At 40.1% G+C, this 19,015-nt stretch overlaps 1 protein-coding gene across 1 annotated transcript in view; it reads left to right on the top strand.

Annotated features, from left to right (window-relative positions):
• Nucleotides 1-352: 352 nt before the first annotated feature.
• The window catches only part of ctnnbip1 (catenin, beta interacting protein 1), a 24,344-nt gene continuing 5,681 nt past the window's right edge, over nt 353-19,015 (top strand). Inside the window, exons 1-3 of the mRNA XM_032520896.1 lie at nt 353-501; nt 8,978-9,092; nt 10,206-10,296. Coding sequence (XP_032376787.1) covers nt 8,997-9,092; nt 10,206-10,296 — 187 coding nt within the window. The 5' untranslated portion in view covers nt 353-501; nt 8,978-8,996. The remainder of the gene's footprint in view (nt 502-8,977; nt 9,093-10,205; nt 10,297-19,015) is intronic.

Here is a 19,015-nt window from a genome sequence, read left to right on the forward strand (position 1 = left end):
CTCCACTAACTTTATTTAATAACTTTAGTAAAACGTAAATCAACTAATAACCAATAATGCAGTAGTTTCAAGAAGCCCCACCTTTAGCTGCAACATTAGTAATGCTTATACAATAATTCAGGGATTTATTCAGAAAAGGGACATTCTGCAAAGTCAGTAGCCCACTTAAACTTTTGGTAGTGTGTTTTGATGCCAGTGGGCTACTAATGCACTTATGTCTAAGTAATATTTTTGAATGGAGGTATTAAGTACTTTTTGCACCACTGGTGTTTCGTGTACGTTTTGTAATAGAACCTAGAAACTGACATTCAGTGTTGTCTGTGCCGGTGGCGGCCCCGGTGGCCGGTAGCGGTACTCAACATTCAGCAGGACTCTCGCTGCGTTGAGTCAGTTCGCCGAAGCTCTGCGACTGGAGGGATGTGACCCCGGAACAGGACGCCCTCCTACAACAACACACCATTCAAACAGAGCATAGAAGAAAGAAAAGCTGGACCAGGAGGGGTAAGCTCATTTGTCTCGTTTTGTTGACGAGGCGCACATTGCCAGGGTTTTTAAAACGATACATGTGTTTGATTTCCGGCGTTCACACTTCTGGCAGAGCGACGGTACCTGGATGGTGTTTGCACCCATAGGAACTTCATTCAGGCTTTTGTCTCGGGCATGCTAGCGAGCTAGCTTCGCTGGTTAGCATTGGCTGCTTTGCCAAAGGTAGCGCGGGTTTGGTAGAGACTAAATTAAATAAATGTCAGTTTAAAATGAACGCGAGTTGTAAAGTCATTGAGAGTACCGTCCATATATTTTCACACGACGGATATTGATTAAGATTCATGTCGAAAATGCGTTGAAGGCTTGCTTCTTGCTAGCAAGAGCGCTGCTACAGTTTGAACAGTCTGCGTCCCGCAACATGATAACAAGATCCGTTCACAGTCATGATGTGTATCATCTCTTTAAAAAACGACGTTTTTTGTTTGAAGTGTGGCGTTCAGGCATTTTTGTTTGCTGTGTTATTTTTCAGTCAGAGTTTGACTTGGAGAAAAACTACCAAAAACTAAAAAATCTCAGCTGACCTGAGTGTACGTTATGCAGATCCTCGTCAGCGTTAAGGCGTTAGTGTTTATGATCTTAACAGTGTACTTAACGTATCTTAACTAACGCCAATATAACCTAGATTTAGCAGACTAACGTACATGACGCACGAACACTCACCAAACACCTACTAGTCAACCAAGGTAATGCTCAGAGAACATTTCAATTGCTGCTACTGTCCAATGTGGTCATCTTCTTTTAATTTGGTTTTAATGTACAAGTTTTCTTTTTCACGTAACTCCTTAACAGGATTGCTATTTTGAGATCATGCCACCCGTGGATGCATTGTCATGTGCAACGCTGCCTTTTACAGAGTGTCTGCTTTCCCCCACATGTCAGATAGTTGACAGCTTTTGAGTGGTAAAGCTGGCACCTTGCCCGCAGCAGGGCATTGATAAGTGCTGCAGCCACTTGGTATCGGGGCTTGGCCACAGGCGAGTGCTCTGAATCTTCCTGGCAACTAGCAGAGGTGTCATGGACCATAGTATGTCAACCCTGCCTAGTTTGCACATTCCCCTAACTGGGTGGATTTTGGAGAGAGATTTGGAACCCTGGCTACGTTTCCCTGGCCTTGTCCCAGTCAGGGCAGGTGCTCTTCAGTGGCTGCTTGAGCCCTGAGGGGACCTCATCAGCTGCCTGCGAGCAGGGGTTTTTTGGAGGGAGGGCTGGTTCATCTCACAACCTCACGCTCTGCGATTAGCACACACATTTGTCAGCATTAACTCAGCCCACATAGTGGCCTGTTGTGGCCTGACATGATGATACCATAGCTGCTACGATCCATTCATGGCTTAACACCCAGTCCAAATGACAGGGACTTCCAGATAACCACCAAGTCGTTTTATAGAATCAAACTTAAAAGTATAGCTATCTTTTCTGTTTCCGGTTCTTTATCTGTTGTGCATGGATTCCTACACATTTGCAATAACCTTGTATTGTTCCGAACACATACATCCTATAACTTTCAGAATTTTATTCCCTGCGTTCACATTGGCGCTTTTGAAATCTTGCAGCCGCGCCCCCAAGGGACCGGCTTAAGGCAGCAGCAGCTTCTGTTTCAATTCCTTTGAAGGACCCTGAGGAGTGAGCTGAGATGTTCTTAGTTCATAGACCAGATTTAATAATGTTAGATAGCATGGTCTGCAAAAAACTTGGTTGTATCATTATGGTATCATGGAAACATTTGCAAGACCAGGTTGCCTGGATCTTGTAATATGTAGCTGCTGTATGTTCTTATTTGAACTGTAGTAACATTATATGTACACTTTATTTGAATAATAATTTTTTTAAAGTGATTTGACTATCTAGGAAGTTTACTAGTGACATAAGGTATTTGTCAAATGCCATTTCCTGCCTACTGTAAGTCACACTCTGAACGTCCTAGTATCAACTTAATGTGGCACAAAAATAGTCAAAGGACAGTTATGCAGACCCAGAAACCAAGCTATGTACTAAGCCTGTAAAGTTGAGCAGAATTGTAAGAGTTCATGCCTCACGTGGTGACAACAAGACATGACCTACTTATCAATCATGTTGTCACAATCCAGTTCATCACCATTGTCCCCAAATACTGTAGCCATTGTTGTGGGCACTGTACATGTGAGGCAATGGCTTCACACAAAGACAGCATGCAGACATCCAGCAAGTCTAAGCCAGATCCCGTCTGGTCTGCAATGTCTGCCCGTCTGACACATGCTGTTTCAGGACCCCAAGCTGCTCCAACACAGAGGGAGTCGGTCTGGTCAGCTAGTTTTCATTATGTCTCCTGCAGGTTTGGATGGGTAGAAGCTGGGCAATGCGACTGACATCACTATTGTGCTGAACAATGTAGTGGATTAATTGACAGAAATATATTGTCAACCATTTTTAAATCTTTAGAAATCCATTACCAAGCAAAACTACCATTTCTTGGTTCCAACTTCTAAATGTACTTTCTCTGTTTCACAGATCTATCTTCATATTTTCAATTGTATTGAAAACTTGTATTTTATAAACTAAACAATTGATTAATCATAAAAATATGTGGCAGAAAAATTGGCAAACTAAATTTATTTTGCTGAATTACAGTGTTGAATTGGAATATTGTTGTATCCTAATTTTGTCATGATCCCTAGTAGTTGATTCAATAGGTTTCGTGACGTGTGCGTGAGCGTTACATGTAGTAAAACAACCACTCCGCCAGACCGAGCTTCTGGCCTACTGAAGTTTCTCGCACATTTGTTTGGGATGTTGGAGCACCTCATGATTAAATTCGTAGTTATTTTAGTCCATCTCTAGTTATTTTAGTCTGTAGAGACTATTGACCTCTTGGGGCCTTAGAATTCAGGCTTTTAGCGTCATTTGTGTAAAACTAAACTCAGTTTTGTCAGTCAACTTAGGTTTGTTTTTCTGCTTGCTGGAGGAATTTGATTTCTTAAACAATCAGACACTGTGCCTCATGTGCACAGCTGATTCTAGAGCCAGTAACAAGTTTGACAAGTGGACCGGTCCAAGTGTGACTCGGCCATTGCTCTTTGGCAGCGTCTGCCCTCATGACCCTCAGCAAATGTGAGGGCCTATCACATTGCATACTGTAATCTCTGGCATCAGTTCCCCACTGCACTTTGTGGCCCGGTCACAGTGTGGAAACCGTCTTGAGAAGTCTTCTCCATGTTTGTGTTTCAAGTACATAAGGAATCTGGAATGCAGAGGCCATGCAAAGAATAAGCTTCTCTCTATATTTTAAGTGGCATTACTGAATGTGTGTAATTTGCAGCCATATGCAGAAACTGTTTGACATTTTGCAGTAATTGTAGAAAACTCTAAAGTTTACAGTTATTCCAAATCACAATGTGACTTTAGCTCTTTTTACACCGGGCACATTTTGATGGTTATATTTTATTCATCGGTGCCCCAAAAGAGTAATTTGTCTCGCTTTATTTAAATTTAAACCTTTAAGAAATAACATAGAAGCAACTCTTCAATGTTTGAAGCTTAATGATGTAATACAAACAGTGGAACATCATTAATTCTTTTTTGCTGATTTTACATATTTTTATCTTAATATCTTGGTTTCTGAAAAAATAATAAATTACTATAAAATACTATTTTTGTGATGCCATAGTAACTCAAAACATTGGTTATTTTGACAACTGTGAAGAAATATAAAACATTAAGTTCAAATTCTGCCCTCACTGTCTAAAAAAACAGGGTATTTACAAAATGTTGGGCACCTTTAAAAAATAGCAATAAGTGCATGAAGTTTTTTGTTTGTTTTTGTTTTTTATGTGAAATGAGCCCCAATTAAAATGCATGATAGTTATCACCACCGTGTACCAACATGAGTAAATAAAAAGCATACTATTGCTATTATGAGTACATTTATATGCATTAATGCTGTTTGTGTAAGTGTGTTACAAACATAAATGGAAATTAAATTAATTAAATGAAAATAAACTGATGGCTTAATGTAGGATTAGGACATTAACCTTAACTGGTAAAACAAAATCAAAATCTTGGGGGCAATCTTTGCCCCTCTGGTATTGAAATATAGGCCATTCTTCAATATACAATCAATTGCAAGCCATCTGTGATACATAATTTTTCAAAAGCCAATCAAGAATTAAATAGACTATAATTATTATACACAACTGAGAAACAGTATTATGTATCCCACCATGTGTACAGATTATAGATCTGAAGCGGGCTGTTTTTTCCTTTTTAGATTTTTCAGTTCAGCATCATTGGTGCTAGGATTTAGCTGTGACGGGCTCAGCGTCTCCGCTCAACCCAACATCACAACACTGACAAGAGCCCTACATGGGGGGGGGATATTATGCCCTGATCAGTATTAAAGAAAGCCTTTGATTACGTCTGGAATATTAGCCGAATGCGTCTGAGGCTGGCTGAGCATCCCTCGAGGGATTAGTCTTGAGCCAGCCCACCTCGAGAACATCGGGCACACACAAAGGACTCAGCCAGGATCCTTAATGTGGACCTTGAAATGATTAAGGACACAATGTTACACAGAAGAGCGTGTACATCCGAATTATGCTAAAATGACCTGAGCAGACTAAACATAGTAAGGTTTTTTTTCCAAAAGACTATTTATAGGTTTTTAACAGAGTTGTGCCACTTGTAATTTTTCTCTTTGTCGCTGCATCCTGATCAAATCTCTCATTTTATAAGTATGTGTACATGTGCATGTGAGTCTGCTTGTTTGTTTTGTTTGTATTTTGGGTGTTGATTTTCATGTCTTTTTTTTCTTATGTTGTCAGAAAAACACCAATAAAACCAATCTAAGCAGCCTTGGTCTAAACTGTCAAGTTGTGGTCTAGATAAACTTGACAAAGTGGAAATAGAAGAGTTAGTCTTCCCAGAAGAGTTTAATCAGAGAGAACAATGAAGCGATTAGTAATCTTAAAAGAAATCAACATGAATTCATTGCAGAATTTCTATTGTCAAGTATTTTAAGACACAGGCTTCTGATGATACGCCAGTTTTTAATATATGGTTTTAAAATCCTGTTGAACTGGACTTTTTCTTGACCCGGTGTTTTTAAAATGTTGCAATCCAGTAGTGGTACACAGGAAGACATTATTTAGAGGTTGGTTAGGTCTGTCACAGCAAGGTATTTGTAAGGTCTGTTACAGAGTCAACGCATCCGTACTCATACCCGTCTGCATCTCTCTGCTTTGGCCGCCATGATGCGTCGGTGCGTAGCAAAATGGGTTGTCACAGTTTTTGTAAAGCAACGCATCGACACATAAGATACTATGCAGTGTCGGTGGGGGGAAAATTGCAATTATTATACATTATTTCAGGTATATGTTATATTTACTGAAGAAGCTTTGAATGCAACCGACCAATTCTGCAGTTACCCCTTCTAGTCCCCCTACCACCCCGACATCATCAGCCTCTTGTGGTGGTAAAAGGAAGCTATAGCGTCAGGCCGGTAATGGATCCAGGAGAGGCTGCAGGAAATTCGGCAGGCGAGAGAGAGGGAGGGAGAGGGGGAGATAGAGAGGGTGAGGGAAAGCAAGAGGAGTGACATACACACCACTTTTTGTAATTACCTGTGCAATTTTCTACAAAATCTCCCACAGGAACAAAGCTCTATTTTGATGCGCAACATCAAACAGCTCATGCGGCAGTATGAGCCCTTTTAATTTGCCCCCCCGATATTGTAGACTACATGTTGTTACTGGCGTTATTTGTCACCATTTTGATGTTTGATAGGTTGTACCTTCAGAAAAATTAAGCAATAGGATGCACTCCTCTGCAGTTGCCATTTTGATCTGAATATCTCTGCTACCCCCTGTTGTGTGAGCGGTGTATTGCATTTCACGCGTCGTCCATGATGCTTGTGTTCGCAGTGTAGACTATGAAAGGGAGCGCGTTGCTCACGCTGCTTGCTCGCGCCACTCACGTTGACTCTGTAACTGCCCTAAGCCAGGCAGACGAGTACCACCTGGCGCATTGTTGGCATTATGAAGATGGATGGAAAGCTAGTATATTCAGCAGGATTGCATGGATGAAACCATCCATTACATTATGCACAATGTTGATCACTGTTGTATACATGTTGTCGTCCAGTTCACTGAGTAGCAGAATTGTATTTCAGTTCTTTAGCTACTCTGCTGCCCAAAATAGTTATCTCTAATTAGTCTTTATCCCTCTTCCAGTCTGAAGAAGAATAGGTAACATCCACAAAAGAATGAGATTTGACTCTTTTCCCTTTGCTCATTTCATAAAGTGACTCACAAACATGTCACGACAATAAAAGAACATCACTGATCACCCTAATTTACATTTCCACGTTGTTTCCTTCTACCTCCTACAGAGATACTCCTTATGGGATTTGCACACTGTTTGTTGTTCTCATAGCAGATATTGCTCTGAAAGAGGGATAAGATAAATGTTTTTTTCAGGCTGGTAAAAATACAAATTGCAGCTCTCGAAACAGTCAGCAGCCTGGGCAGAGATGGTACTAAATATGGCCAGTTTTCAAACTTCAAACGCAAACATCAAATGATCAGATAGGCCTCAGCCTCATGAAGGCAGAAGGCCTGTTTAATACAGATGAATGTGGAATATATTGGCCTTTTGTGAAGTTGTCAAGTCCCAAAATATCCCTGAATACTAATGGATGTTGTATCATCTTTGTCTTTTAAAAATCTCAAGACAAGATGACAACTTTTGACAGAGTAATGTTATCTACACTCTCTTCACCCTCTACTCTTTATCCGCAGTGACCGTTTTATTCCCAGCGAGCTTCTGATACTCCTGAGTTTATGTCATGCTTCATTCTTTATGTTATTTCACACTGGTAGGTCTCACTGCCTGGAGTCTTTAGCTTTTCCATTTGTCTGGCGCGAGGAGCTTGGAAACGTGATCAAACGTGTTATTGCTGCTGATGTGAAGACACTGCCACCCCCTTCACCCTCACCACCAACACCTCCCTGAAGGTGTACTAAGCAACGGACACCAGCAAGCTCTCTTTATCTTTTCATGTCTGCTTTGAGACTTCACTTGCTCTCCAATTAAACTATGCCTGACACTAAGGTGGAAGTGAATAACCAATGTATTCATCTTCCCTGTGTCCTATGACCACTTTGTGTGGCTAAAAACAGACAAGAAGACAAAGTCAAGTGTTATTTACTTGCAGTAAACCGCCACCAAAGGTTGCTATAATTATAAGGACTATGGCCAGAAGCATGGTCTCCAGCTGCTCTGATCTGGATGAATCCACACGCTCACAGTGGCAACCAATGGCCAACGGTGCCCCATTCATGCTTCTCCCCCTGCCGGGCTCTGGGAAGTGGGGACAGCAAGCCAGCTTCTCAATTAAATATAACCCCACATCAAACAGCCTGTCAACATGCGTTAGTGGTCCTTTGTATAGATAAGAGGCCAAAATAAATTGCCAGAACTATCATAGTCCCTGCTGGTCCCATAGGGTTTTCATGAAAGATTCTTAGGGGAGAACAAATCCTGACTTGCATACTGATATTGTCTCTATTAAATCTTTTTTTTTTCTCAGATTTTTTTTTTTCCTTTTCTGTGAATTAGTTCTTTTTCTTAGCTATTTCAATTAGAAAATGTATGCTGGCTATCAAGCCGTGGCACTCTATGCCTCTTCTTGTTGGTGCGTTATAACGGGAATCTAATGAGACAATAGCCGACCTTGATGTGCGTGTGCTATCACAGCGGAACCTATCCCTTTTCTGTCATCCGCATTAGTTTTGGCAGCTCCTTTTTATAGCCTTCTTTTCCCTCCCTCTTTTTCTCCCCCTTTGCCTATATTTTGCATCTCTGCAGACTGACAGAGAAAATAGGTCATTAGTTAGCCAGAGAATATGAGATAGTAGGAGCAGGCAGGGGCGAGATCTGTGTGAAAACTGCCTTGCAATATTTATGACAGCCATTCACGCTGTGAAGTGCCAAACCAGCACTGTGATTGGACTGAGACAAGGCCTCTGACTTCTAATATTACCACTGTGAGTTATATGAATATGAAAAATATATAAATGTGCTTATCATCACACAGACTACAGTCTGTATTATTTACCCTAATGATAAGACATCTAGTTCCAGTATAGTTCTGAATGTCTGAGAAGTCAGGTTAGAACCATTTGACAATTGAAAAGGCCAGTCTTATACTCCAGCTCAGTGAGCCTTGACTATAGCCATAACTACATATGTGTCACTATTGGAAAAAACAAAACAAGTGAAAACACTATTTAGCTATCACTTTTCAACACTTAAAATATTTTTTAATATAGTTCCAGTCTATCCGTTTATAGTGTGGCTGAAACAACACAGAAGTATTTTTTTATCTTTTAATACCAGTGTTTGCATATCTGGGATTTTTCGCAAGTCATGATTAATGTGAATTTGTTTGTGTGTTCAGAGCCACAGGAGCAGGGGGGATGAACCGCGAGGAGGCCCCAGGGAAGTCTCCTGAAGACATGTACATCCAACAGAAAGTGCGGGTCCTGCTCATGCTAAAGAAAATGGGATCAAATGTAAGTGCAGTGTCTTGACTAACACAAACTGGGTATTCACATAAAAAAAACAGCATAAGGTTTTAGCGCTACTTGTTGTCCAGCTCATGCACACATGTCTTTAGATGATATCATCTTGAAATCTGCCCCTATAAAATGTTACCAACTTGGCCATCAAGCCCAGAAACCATCATTAACATGTCAAAATGTTTGTGTCATTGGTAAGATGGAAGCAGAAGGAGAAGCTTTATAGAACTACTATGAAAAACACACACAGTTTGGCTCTTAGAGCAAACTGTTTTATGTGAAAGACCTTTGTGAAGAAGAAAATAGAGACATCACCGTTGGTCTTTTTGAACAGCAGAAGAACATTACATTCTGGCTGCAGCATGCATACAGCACACAAAACCGACAACAGATAAGTTTCATTTTGTGATTTAGGCAACGCTATTTAAAAATGTTAAATAGCTGTGGCAGATAAAATCTGTTTGTGTTGGCTGTCCTTTCAGGCAGCAAAATCTACAGTTGCTCGCTGAAATGAGAACCCTGAAGTTGGGCATCAATGCCTGACCTGCCTGATCATCTGATCATATGTGTAACTTTGATGCTATGAATGCTCAGTCTCTGTGGACATAACCTGAAGAGTGTGCAGTACTTTTAATACTGTTGCACAAGTGTTATGTGATAAATTATAGGCAAAAAATATCTTACTTAAGATAACTTCTAATAATCTAATTACATGGCTACTGCTTTTGTAGGTTTGTTGGTATACATTATATTTTCTACGATAGGTCTAGATTTTAAGACAGCAGGCAAGTGTACGTGATAAGATGCTTTACTTCTAGTGACTAAAAGACCAGTGTTTACACAGGTCTAAAGTCTAACATCCAATAATCTTAAAATGTCTTAAATCCAATTTTGACAGGTCTTAAAAATTGATTTGATTAAGAAGTAATATAACTTCTACCAAAAAATATGATTTATGAGGTTAGTGATGTTGGACTGCTATTTTTTTTTAACACAACTGTATTTAAACGATCAGCATGTGAAAAACATAAGTTTTGTCCTTCAAAATAACGATCTCTGTGGTTTGTTTTTGTTTGATAACGGGAAATATTGTCTGCTCCTCTTCAGCTTACGCCCAGTGAAGAGGCTTTTCTCCGGAATTACGCAGGCGTGGTCCACAGTCAGATGAGCCAGCTACCACAGCACAACATAGACCAGGGTAAGGCTGTGACACACACATACGGCTCTTGTCAAAGTATTTAATGACATCCACCTTAACACAGATAATGGCAAAATTTCAATCTTAGTATACTTGATCTCAGTGCTGCATTTGACACGGCCAACCACGACATACTACTAGACCGATTGGAAAACTGCGTTGGCCTTTCTGGCTTGTACTAAACTGGTTTGAATCCTACCTAAAGAATAGGGATTACTTTGTGTCTATAGGTATTTGCATCTGAGCGTACAAATATGACGTCGGAGTTCCGCAAGGCTCCTTCTGGGGCCTCTTCTTTTTAACATCTACATGCTTCCACTGGCTCAGATTATGGGAGAAAACAAAATAAGTTACCATAGTTATGCGGACGACCCACAAATTACATAACCTTATCGCCAGGGGACTATAGTCCAATACAAAAACTGACTAAGTGCATTGAACAATTAACGACTGGATCTGCCAGAACTTTTGAAATTAAATAAGGAAAACTGAGGTGGTTTGTTTTTGGAAAAAAAGAGGAACTATTAAAAGTCGGCGCTCAGCTTCAACAACAATTTTAAAACAACAGACAAAGCCAGATGGGTGAGTCATGGACTCAGTCCTGAATTTTAACAGCCACATTAAGACAATAACAAATCAGCCTACTATCACCTTAAAATATATCAAGGGTTAAAGGACTTATGTTAAACAGGACTTGTAAAAACTGGTCCATCTTTCATCTTCAGTAGACTTGACTACTGTAACGGGTCTTTACAGGTCCCTAAAAAATCAATCAGACAGCTGCACTGATTCAGAACGCTGCTGCTCGAGTCCTCACTAAGACCAAGAGACTGGATCACATCACTCCGTTCTGAAGTCTTTACACTGGCTTCCTGTGTCTCAAAGAATTGATTTCAAAGTACTCTTGCTGTTTTAAATCCCTTAACGGTTTAGGTCCAATACATTTCTGATCTGCTACTACACTATGACCCCCCCAGACCTCTCAGGTCATCTGGGACAGGTCTACTTTCTGTCCCCAGAGCAGAACTAAACAGGGTGAAGCAGCTTTCAGTTTCTATGCTCCTCATATCTGGAACAAACTCCCAGAAACCTGCAGATCCGCTGCTACTCTCAGTTTTCTTTTAAATCAAGGCGAGAGACCTTTCTTTTTGATGCTGCCTTTCTTTAAAATATGCTTATTTCTTTACATTTCTTATGCTGCACTGTAACTTTATTCTTGTGTTTATGTTTCTATTTGTTTTTAACTGTCTATCATGTGTTTTATTGGTTTTTATGCTTATGATTTTTAACTGTTTTTACTTGTGTTATCTGTTTAACTGATTTTGTGTAAGCACTTTGAATTGCCCTGTTGCTGAAATGTGCTATACAAATAAGCTGCCTTGCCTTGCCTGCCTAATTCAGGGCATCCAGTTCGTTTACAGTTGTTGGAATTTTTAATTTTTTTTTAATTCAAATTTTAGTATTTCAATGCAGAACAATAGTTAAAACTTTTGTAGTTTTAATATTTAGATGTTTGAAGGAATAAGGATAGAAGGCGTTTCTGAAACACGCCTAAATCAGCTCACAAACACCACTTTACATGTCACAGAAGTGCTACTTTCACCCAGACCAAAAACAAAGGAAAATCCTTCCACACACACATTACTTCTCTTGAGTCCTTAACCCCAGCAGGCCTAACAGGTTTCCTGACTGTACACTGAGGCTGACTCAGCGTCCCACCAGTACTGTGAGATTACTCACACGGCAAACGGTTTGGCTGACTGGAACCGAGTGACTCACCCTCAGTATGAGTGCATCGCGGCTTTCACAAGTGGCCTAGACACTTCAAATATTTATGTGTTTATATAATGAAGCAAATCACGGTTTACAATGGGTGTTATAAGAGGTTGACTCAGAAAATGGTCATGCTTTTTCGGGGCACCAGAGGGCGCTGTTGCTCTTTCTTAATGATTCCCCTACAGTTTGCACATTTTTTAAACCATAAGATGGCACTACATGAAACAAAACCAGACATGTGGCGAGGCACTGCAGTTACCTGAGAAATCAGCAGCAAAATGACTGATTATTTTTGTATTTTCTGTAAGTAGACTTCTCAGCTGCTTTTCAGGCTCAATCCAAACACTGCTGTCAGATAGGAGCCCTGTTGTCCTCCTGTGGTAAACCTGCGGGTGCCCAGGCCTTGCTTTTTCGCTTATGATATTTGTCCCTCGGGGGAGCATTAGGTCAGGAAAATTGTCTGCAACACTTCACCTACAGTTAAGTGTCCTTGTCTCTGTCCTTTCTCTGCAAGAAAAATATCAGCTTTGTCTGAATTGATAAATAGATAATTTTCTGTGTTGTATTAGGTCTATGATTATACACGGTGTTAAGGAGGCAAGTAAAACGCACAGTGACTTTGTATTTTTGTACTTCCCTGGTGTTTTATATTATCTTTGTTTAAAACTGCATTGTCACATTTTAGTAAATGCAGCCATTCTGCAATATGCAATGCATCATTGGAATTGTATTATGGATCGTTGCATATTGGGGAATGTAAATTGCATTATTACAGTGTGCTTCATCATCAAGCAGCAGAACATGAAGCATTGCATCATGTAGAAGGGATGGTAGCACTTAAAAAGTGCAGCACCAAAGTGAGATTAACAGAGATCTTTTAGTAATTAATTAATTTATCAAGGATGGTTTCTGTCTTGTTAAACAACTAAACCGTAGCTGTGAGTCTGTGCAACATACCCTCTGTCTTCTGGTCTCTGTCTTCATGCCCTTTAGTAGATACAGGACTCCATGTCTCTTTGCTGTCAAAACTGCTAAGAAGAGCCTCATTCACTATGGACAAAAACAACTGGTGTAAGGTGCTCAGAGTATGCATTATACATCACAAAAACAGACACATTTAGTGCCATTTGGCAACCTGCCATGTCCTCTGTGTGTAAATAAATTGTTAAATTATTTGTGGGCTGCATCCTCATTACTGTGATTAGGCATCGTGGAGATAGTCCTGAGTTTATCACTTTTAAATCAACGCTGAGGGACAGCAGTTTGTAGGGATCAGCACGTCCGGGATCCTTTTGAGTGTGGTGTGAAGAGGGAAGACCACTATTTGATCTCATTTAGACTTGGTAATAGGGGATGGAGGGGGAGAGTAGATAAAAGGAACCCTTTATTGCCTAGCACCTTCACAGGCAATGGGCCTCCTAAAACATAATTATAGAGAAGCACAGATTCCAAACAAAAAATGGATTGTACAGTGGGAAATATCACAAAGCAAAATGTAGGTAAATGTGTGATTTGCATTTAAACATTTTGGGGGAGAAGACATCACAGTTTAGTGAATTTCCATGTGTTAGTTGTACTGGACATTAGGGTTGGGTACCTTTTGCATCTGAACCCATATCAGTACCGGTGCCTGGTGTTCGGTCTCGGTATTCAACAGTGCTTTTTCCGGTACCTTACTCGGCTTGTCTCATACGGCTGGTTGTTACAACTACAAAATTTGATTACAGAAAAAAAAAACTAAAAAACGCTGCTGATCTGGATGTGACTTGAGGTCATGTGGAGAGTGGGATAGGGAGATCTGTCAATTGAAGCAAGAGTGCAGATGAGTCACACGTTGATCTGACAATATAATATAATATTTCAAATTTTTGACTTAGGTTTCCATACCAGCACAAATTGATTGCCTTTTTAAATTGTTTCATTGTAGAGATGTGCTATGTTAATTCTATGCATTTTAGAATAACCAAAGGTGGTAATAATGTTAGAACAGTTAACCAATAATTCAACTTTGCACACATCTACCAACAACTGATCCAAATAGCTACGTTACATACTGTAGTTAACCTACCCGAAGATGCCTCCTTGATGTCAATGGCTCAAAATGTTCCTTGACTGTGCTGCTAGTTTCTGCAGCTTTAGAAGGGAACATGGTACACTCTTCTGCTCTTAAATGTATCTTTCCTGAGATTAGATGTTTGTTTTGCCCGTATTGCATTTTGCTTGGCAAATGTTTCACAGACCATTGTCTCCGTCAAGTTTTGTAAAATACAACCACACAGCTAAACGCTTTCAGCTGGCCATCTTTCTTTTATGTCATTTTTTACCATTATTTAAGTCCTTGCAAGGGATACTAGTCTGACTTATAATTAATGGTCTTCCTGGTGCAACACATGCAAGTTTAAATCTAAATGGTGCACTAATTTTGTCATCATTGCTTTCGGTTTTGAGCCGGCCATAACGTTACACCCAGGCATATTCTCAGCTGGTGCTCCCTGCTCCTAATGCACGTGAAAGTACCTCTACTTGGCAACATTTTACGTGAACCAATGCTCTGTAATACCAAAGTGATTCTGTCGGTACTGGTAAAAGTAAAGGGTTCGGTACCCAACCCTACTAGACACGATTGAGGAGGTGAATCAGGTTGTCCTCTCTATGGTTCACTCTGTTCTCACTTCACTAGAATGTCAGTGGACCTTTTCCCTCATCTTTCTGTAGGCAGCAGTAGTACTATCTGTCCCCGTTGACCATCACATAGTGCCGCAGCCAGACACACACCTTCTGTGATGAGCCAGCGCATTTGCAGGCAAAGGTCATTTGTCAGTGCCTGATGACGTATCTATCTGCTCGCTTCAGCTCCACCTTCAAACATCATACCAGTCTGGTCTGATTGAGTAGTTTCAGTTTATTTTATTTTTTCTGTACAATTTTAAACAATGTCGTCGCCCACTTTGTTCTGAGTTCAAATGTTTTTTCAAAAATATGTCTAGTATGAGTTGTAGATATTATTGTTGATACCATTTAACAAAACACTTTTCAAATGCCTCTTAACTTCTCCTGCACAGGCTTGTGATGGACACTTTGTTTGGTTTCCTATCATTGCTGCTCTGCCTGATGTTGTGAAGAGTAATACTTTAGAGCAGGGGTCTCACTTTTTTCAACTTGCCAAATGATACTGATTAGTCTGCTACTTTTAAAGGTTCATAAAATCTTTTATCACCCCTAATACAATACAATTTGTCAGTGTTGTTCAATTGGAAAAGCATTTAGATTGTTTTCACCAAGGGGGTATGCCTCTCCTCTCTAAGCGTAGCTCCTATGGCGCCATTTGATGCTACCAATCACCCACCGTTAGCATTCCATTGACACTTTGACAGCGAATACAATAACTTTACATCTGAAGACTCTATTTGTTCGTTGTTATTTCTAAAGAATGTATAAAAGGCCCATTAGCTTCAATCTCACGTTACGGCTCCATAGCAGACGTTTCTCTAAAATGATTGTGTCATAACCACGCTACTTACTGTCACAAAGTAGAGGAATCACCGTATAGTACAGGGTAAGCTCGCAGACAGTTTGGACTTACATTCGCTGTTTAGGTTTAACTACTAATGTTAACTAGCATTTTTGTTAGCAATAATTGACCTATGCCTATGTTATCTCCTTACACATACCTATGCTCTGCTTCTCTGCAAGATTGGGAATGATTGAGATTTCTCTGGCACAGTTACCAGAAGACGTACAACTTTCAGACACGTTGCTCACGTCACATCTACGTCGTCAAGCTGATTTGGAGGCTGCGCAGGAACGCTCAGACATCACCGGAAAAGTGCTTCTAGTAATATCCTTCACTGATCTTCGTCCAGAGCAACGGGATCTGTTGGTCCATTTCTTTAACTGTCAAACCAGCCAAAGAGATTCAAGCACAATATCCAGCGGTGTGAAACAGAGGACCATTTGAACTTGCTGATGCAAGATCCTCCGATACCAGCGTCCTCGAGGGCTCTCAGCATGGAGCACTAGTTTCACGTGTCAGACATGGCCTCATCGATCGAGTGGCAGCATGCTTTGAGGGCACTGAAGACACTATGCCGTTGTGGAGACACGCTCAGGTATTGATTACTCTAATTCAAGGCCAGGCTAAATTCAGGAAATGTTAAATAGAAGTTTAGGTGTGAGAACAGACAAAAGCTAATGTCGAAAAATGAATACCATCGTTGCTGTTGTACATCTCTAGACATTCTAATCTATCCAGAGATGACGTCATCCTTCATCACATGTGATCAGACTGATTGGAAATTTTTCTCAAACCCTGAATCATTCCCTCTGCTCAGTTGTTAAATGGGATTCTGGTTCCTCGTAAGAAACAAGAGAAAACCAATTCGGGGTTTGCCGCTCATATTTCTTTTAAGTTTATGGGTCACGTAATTTGCATTTCAGAAAATTTAATTGGCTGATTACCATACATGCAAATACATAACTTTGTTTTGCAATTTTAATCAGGCCAATAGGAATTCTATGCCAAAGGCTCTAGAGCATTTTGCTCATTCAGCTTTTGCGCTTAAATACCTTGATGTAGTTGAATTTTGGCTCCGCAGAGAAACGGAGGATGGCAGGCGGGCAGGAGTTTGCATTCTCTGTTTAAACGTTATGGTGATTGAAAATTAAGTGTGGACTCATTAAGGGAGGCCAGGATTTTTGGGTCTGTTTCTGTGTAAATTGCTCCTTTTTGGGCAATACTGAATAATAACTCTCTTTGTGGCGCACCGAGTTTTGTGCTGAACAGCTGTAAAAGCATAATATGGGGAGTACATATGTTTTGTCTTTACAATCTGATGTTGTTCTTCCCCCTTTAACTCTCTTATTTGGAGCTTTTTATGACTTGACATTATGTCACTTTAAACAATACACTTTGTTAGAGAAACGCATAAATGCAGCAATTTCAAGACTTGTCATCCTGTCTGAATTGACGAGGAAAGTTTACTGTTATGAAAGATGTCTGAGGGCCTTGACAAAAGAGAATATACGAGGATGGGGTTGCCATAGCAACCTCAGTTGTCCCAGGAAAGCTAAGAATCCCTGTGGGCTGTGGCGTTGCTGCAACGTGCTGCATCGATAGATTGGAGGAGGTGTCATTAGGGGGCCTGGAGGCTAGCAGGAGTGCTAATTACACAGTCAGTCTGATATTACAATCTCTCTCTCTCTCTCTCTTTCTGTCACACAGTCAGTATGATATTACAATCTCTCTCTCTCTCTTTCTGTCTCGTCCATTCTTACAGAAATATGGCCTCTTGTCTCAAATGTTGCATCAGCCATGCGCTTTCAATACACAATCTTTTTTTCCCATGTTACAATCCTGCTATAACGCAATCCTTAAACTCACCTCTTCAAGTGAAAGCCATGTGACATCGAGTAACGCCTTTGTTTAGCGCCAGGGCAGAGTGCTACCGATTCTTACTTTATCCTGTCTGTCACTGCGGCATGATTCAGAGCCAGAGACTCAAATTGATGAAGTGCCATGTCTACCTGACCAAACTCACTGAAACACAGAGGCTTTATTTTTCACATACGCTCTAATCTCGCTCCCAAATATGTTAATAGGTATGTGGTCGTACAAATATAGGATAGTTTGTACAACTCTACAAATGTTCTTTCTAATGATCTCTGCTCCTTGGGCAAAAAAGTGTAAATAAACTGATTTGGAATTCTGGATTTGCTCCCTAAAAATCTACTGCCTAAGATAATTAGCACTTATAAAGTGTGAAATTCAGTAAAATCATCTTTAAAGGATCCATTTAGAAGAGAAAAATGACTTGTTTGCTTCTGGTTAATCCTTATTTTGAAGCTTGTTAAATCTCTGAAATATCATGGTAAAAAGGGACAAACTGTTGCACAAATCTGACATTCTCTTGAATCTTAAAACAATCATTTGCATATGTTATATACTTAATTAGATTTTTTCAGGTTCACAGTTTCTGTTTAAAAATTTACATTACATAGAATTGAATTGATATTACTTTAGTTATCTTTTTTGGACTCTTGTGTAATTTTCATATTATGATAAGTCATTTTGTTGAAGCTCATTACAGTAGACAAAATCATTCTTTTCTTTTTTTAGCCTTTTAATTAGGAAGTCAAGGTAAATACATTATATTTTTTAAACCAGCAACCTGGCAAAATATACCATCAAAATGATAATCACGTGGTAGTGTGCAGTAATGTGACTCTGAAATAGCAGATTAATCCCTAAATGTGTTGTGTTAATGTAGACCCACTGTATTTGTTGATGTCAACATGTTGAGCTGGACCGCACACACTTTGTTTGCTTGTGAATTAGTTCAGGTGAATAGAAATGATGTTCTGGTTCTGTCTGCTTTTAGTGGTACGAGGCTGGCAACTAAACTGTTATTATTTCAACAGTGGCAAAACCCACAGATAGTCTTTCAGACATTTCTGCGTAATAACTTAAACAACTGATTAATTGCCCCAAGTTCCCAGTTGTTCCACCTTTTAGAATAATTACCAGCAGTAATTGGGTGTGGTCCCATCGCAAGATGGTCTTTAGTTGTTTTGGCACTAGATACACATAGCATTTTGATGGTGCATGTTTGAATTTGAAACATGACTTTTATTTGAAAATAAAAACACTCTTTGACCTATTGAAATTGTTCTACTTCTATCTCTGTTTTTTTCCTTGAAAGACCATTTGAGGGGGCTGTTCTTCCTCTCAAAATGTTTATGACGGACAAATTGGATGACATGCCTGTGGTTGCTGTTATTTATGTAATCCACCGTCCGCAGCCGCTGTGTTTACCCCCACCAGGCTGGGTGAGGAGCAGATCAGTGCACCGTAGAGGGAGGGGCCGGATGACTGCCGGACACAGAGCTGCATGCTAACAAACTAAAAGCTGTTTGCTGATAGGCAGCAGCCTACCCTCCACTGATG

Source organism: Etheostoma spectabile, chromosome 7, assembly GCF_008692095.1.
Source record: "Etheostoma spectabile isolate EspeVRDwgs_2016 chromosome 7, UIUC_Espe_1.0, whole genome shotgun sequence".
Classification (NCBI taxonomy): domain Eukaryota; kingdom Metazoa; phylum Chordata; class Actinopteri; order Perciformes; family Percidae; genus Etheostoma; species Etheostoma spectabile.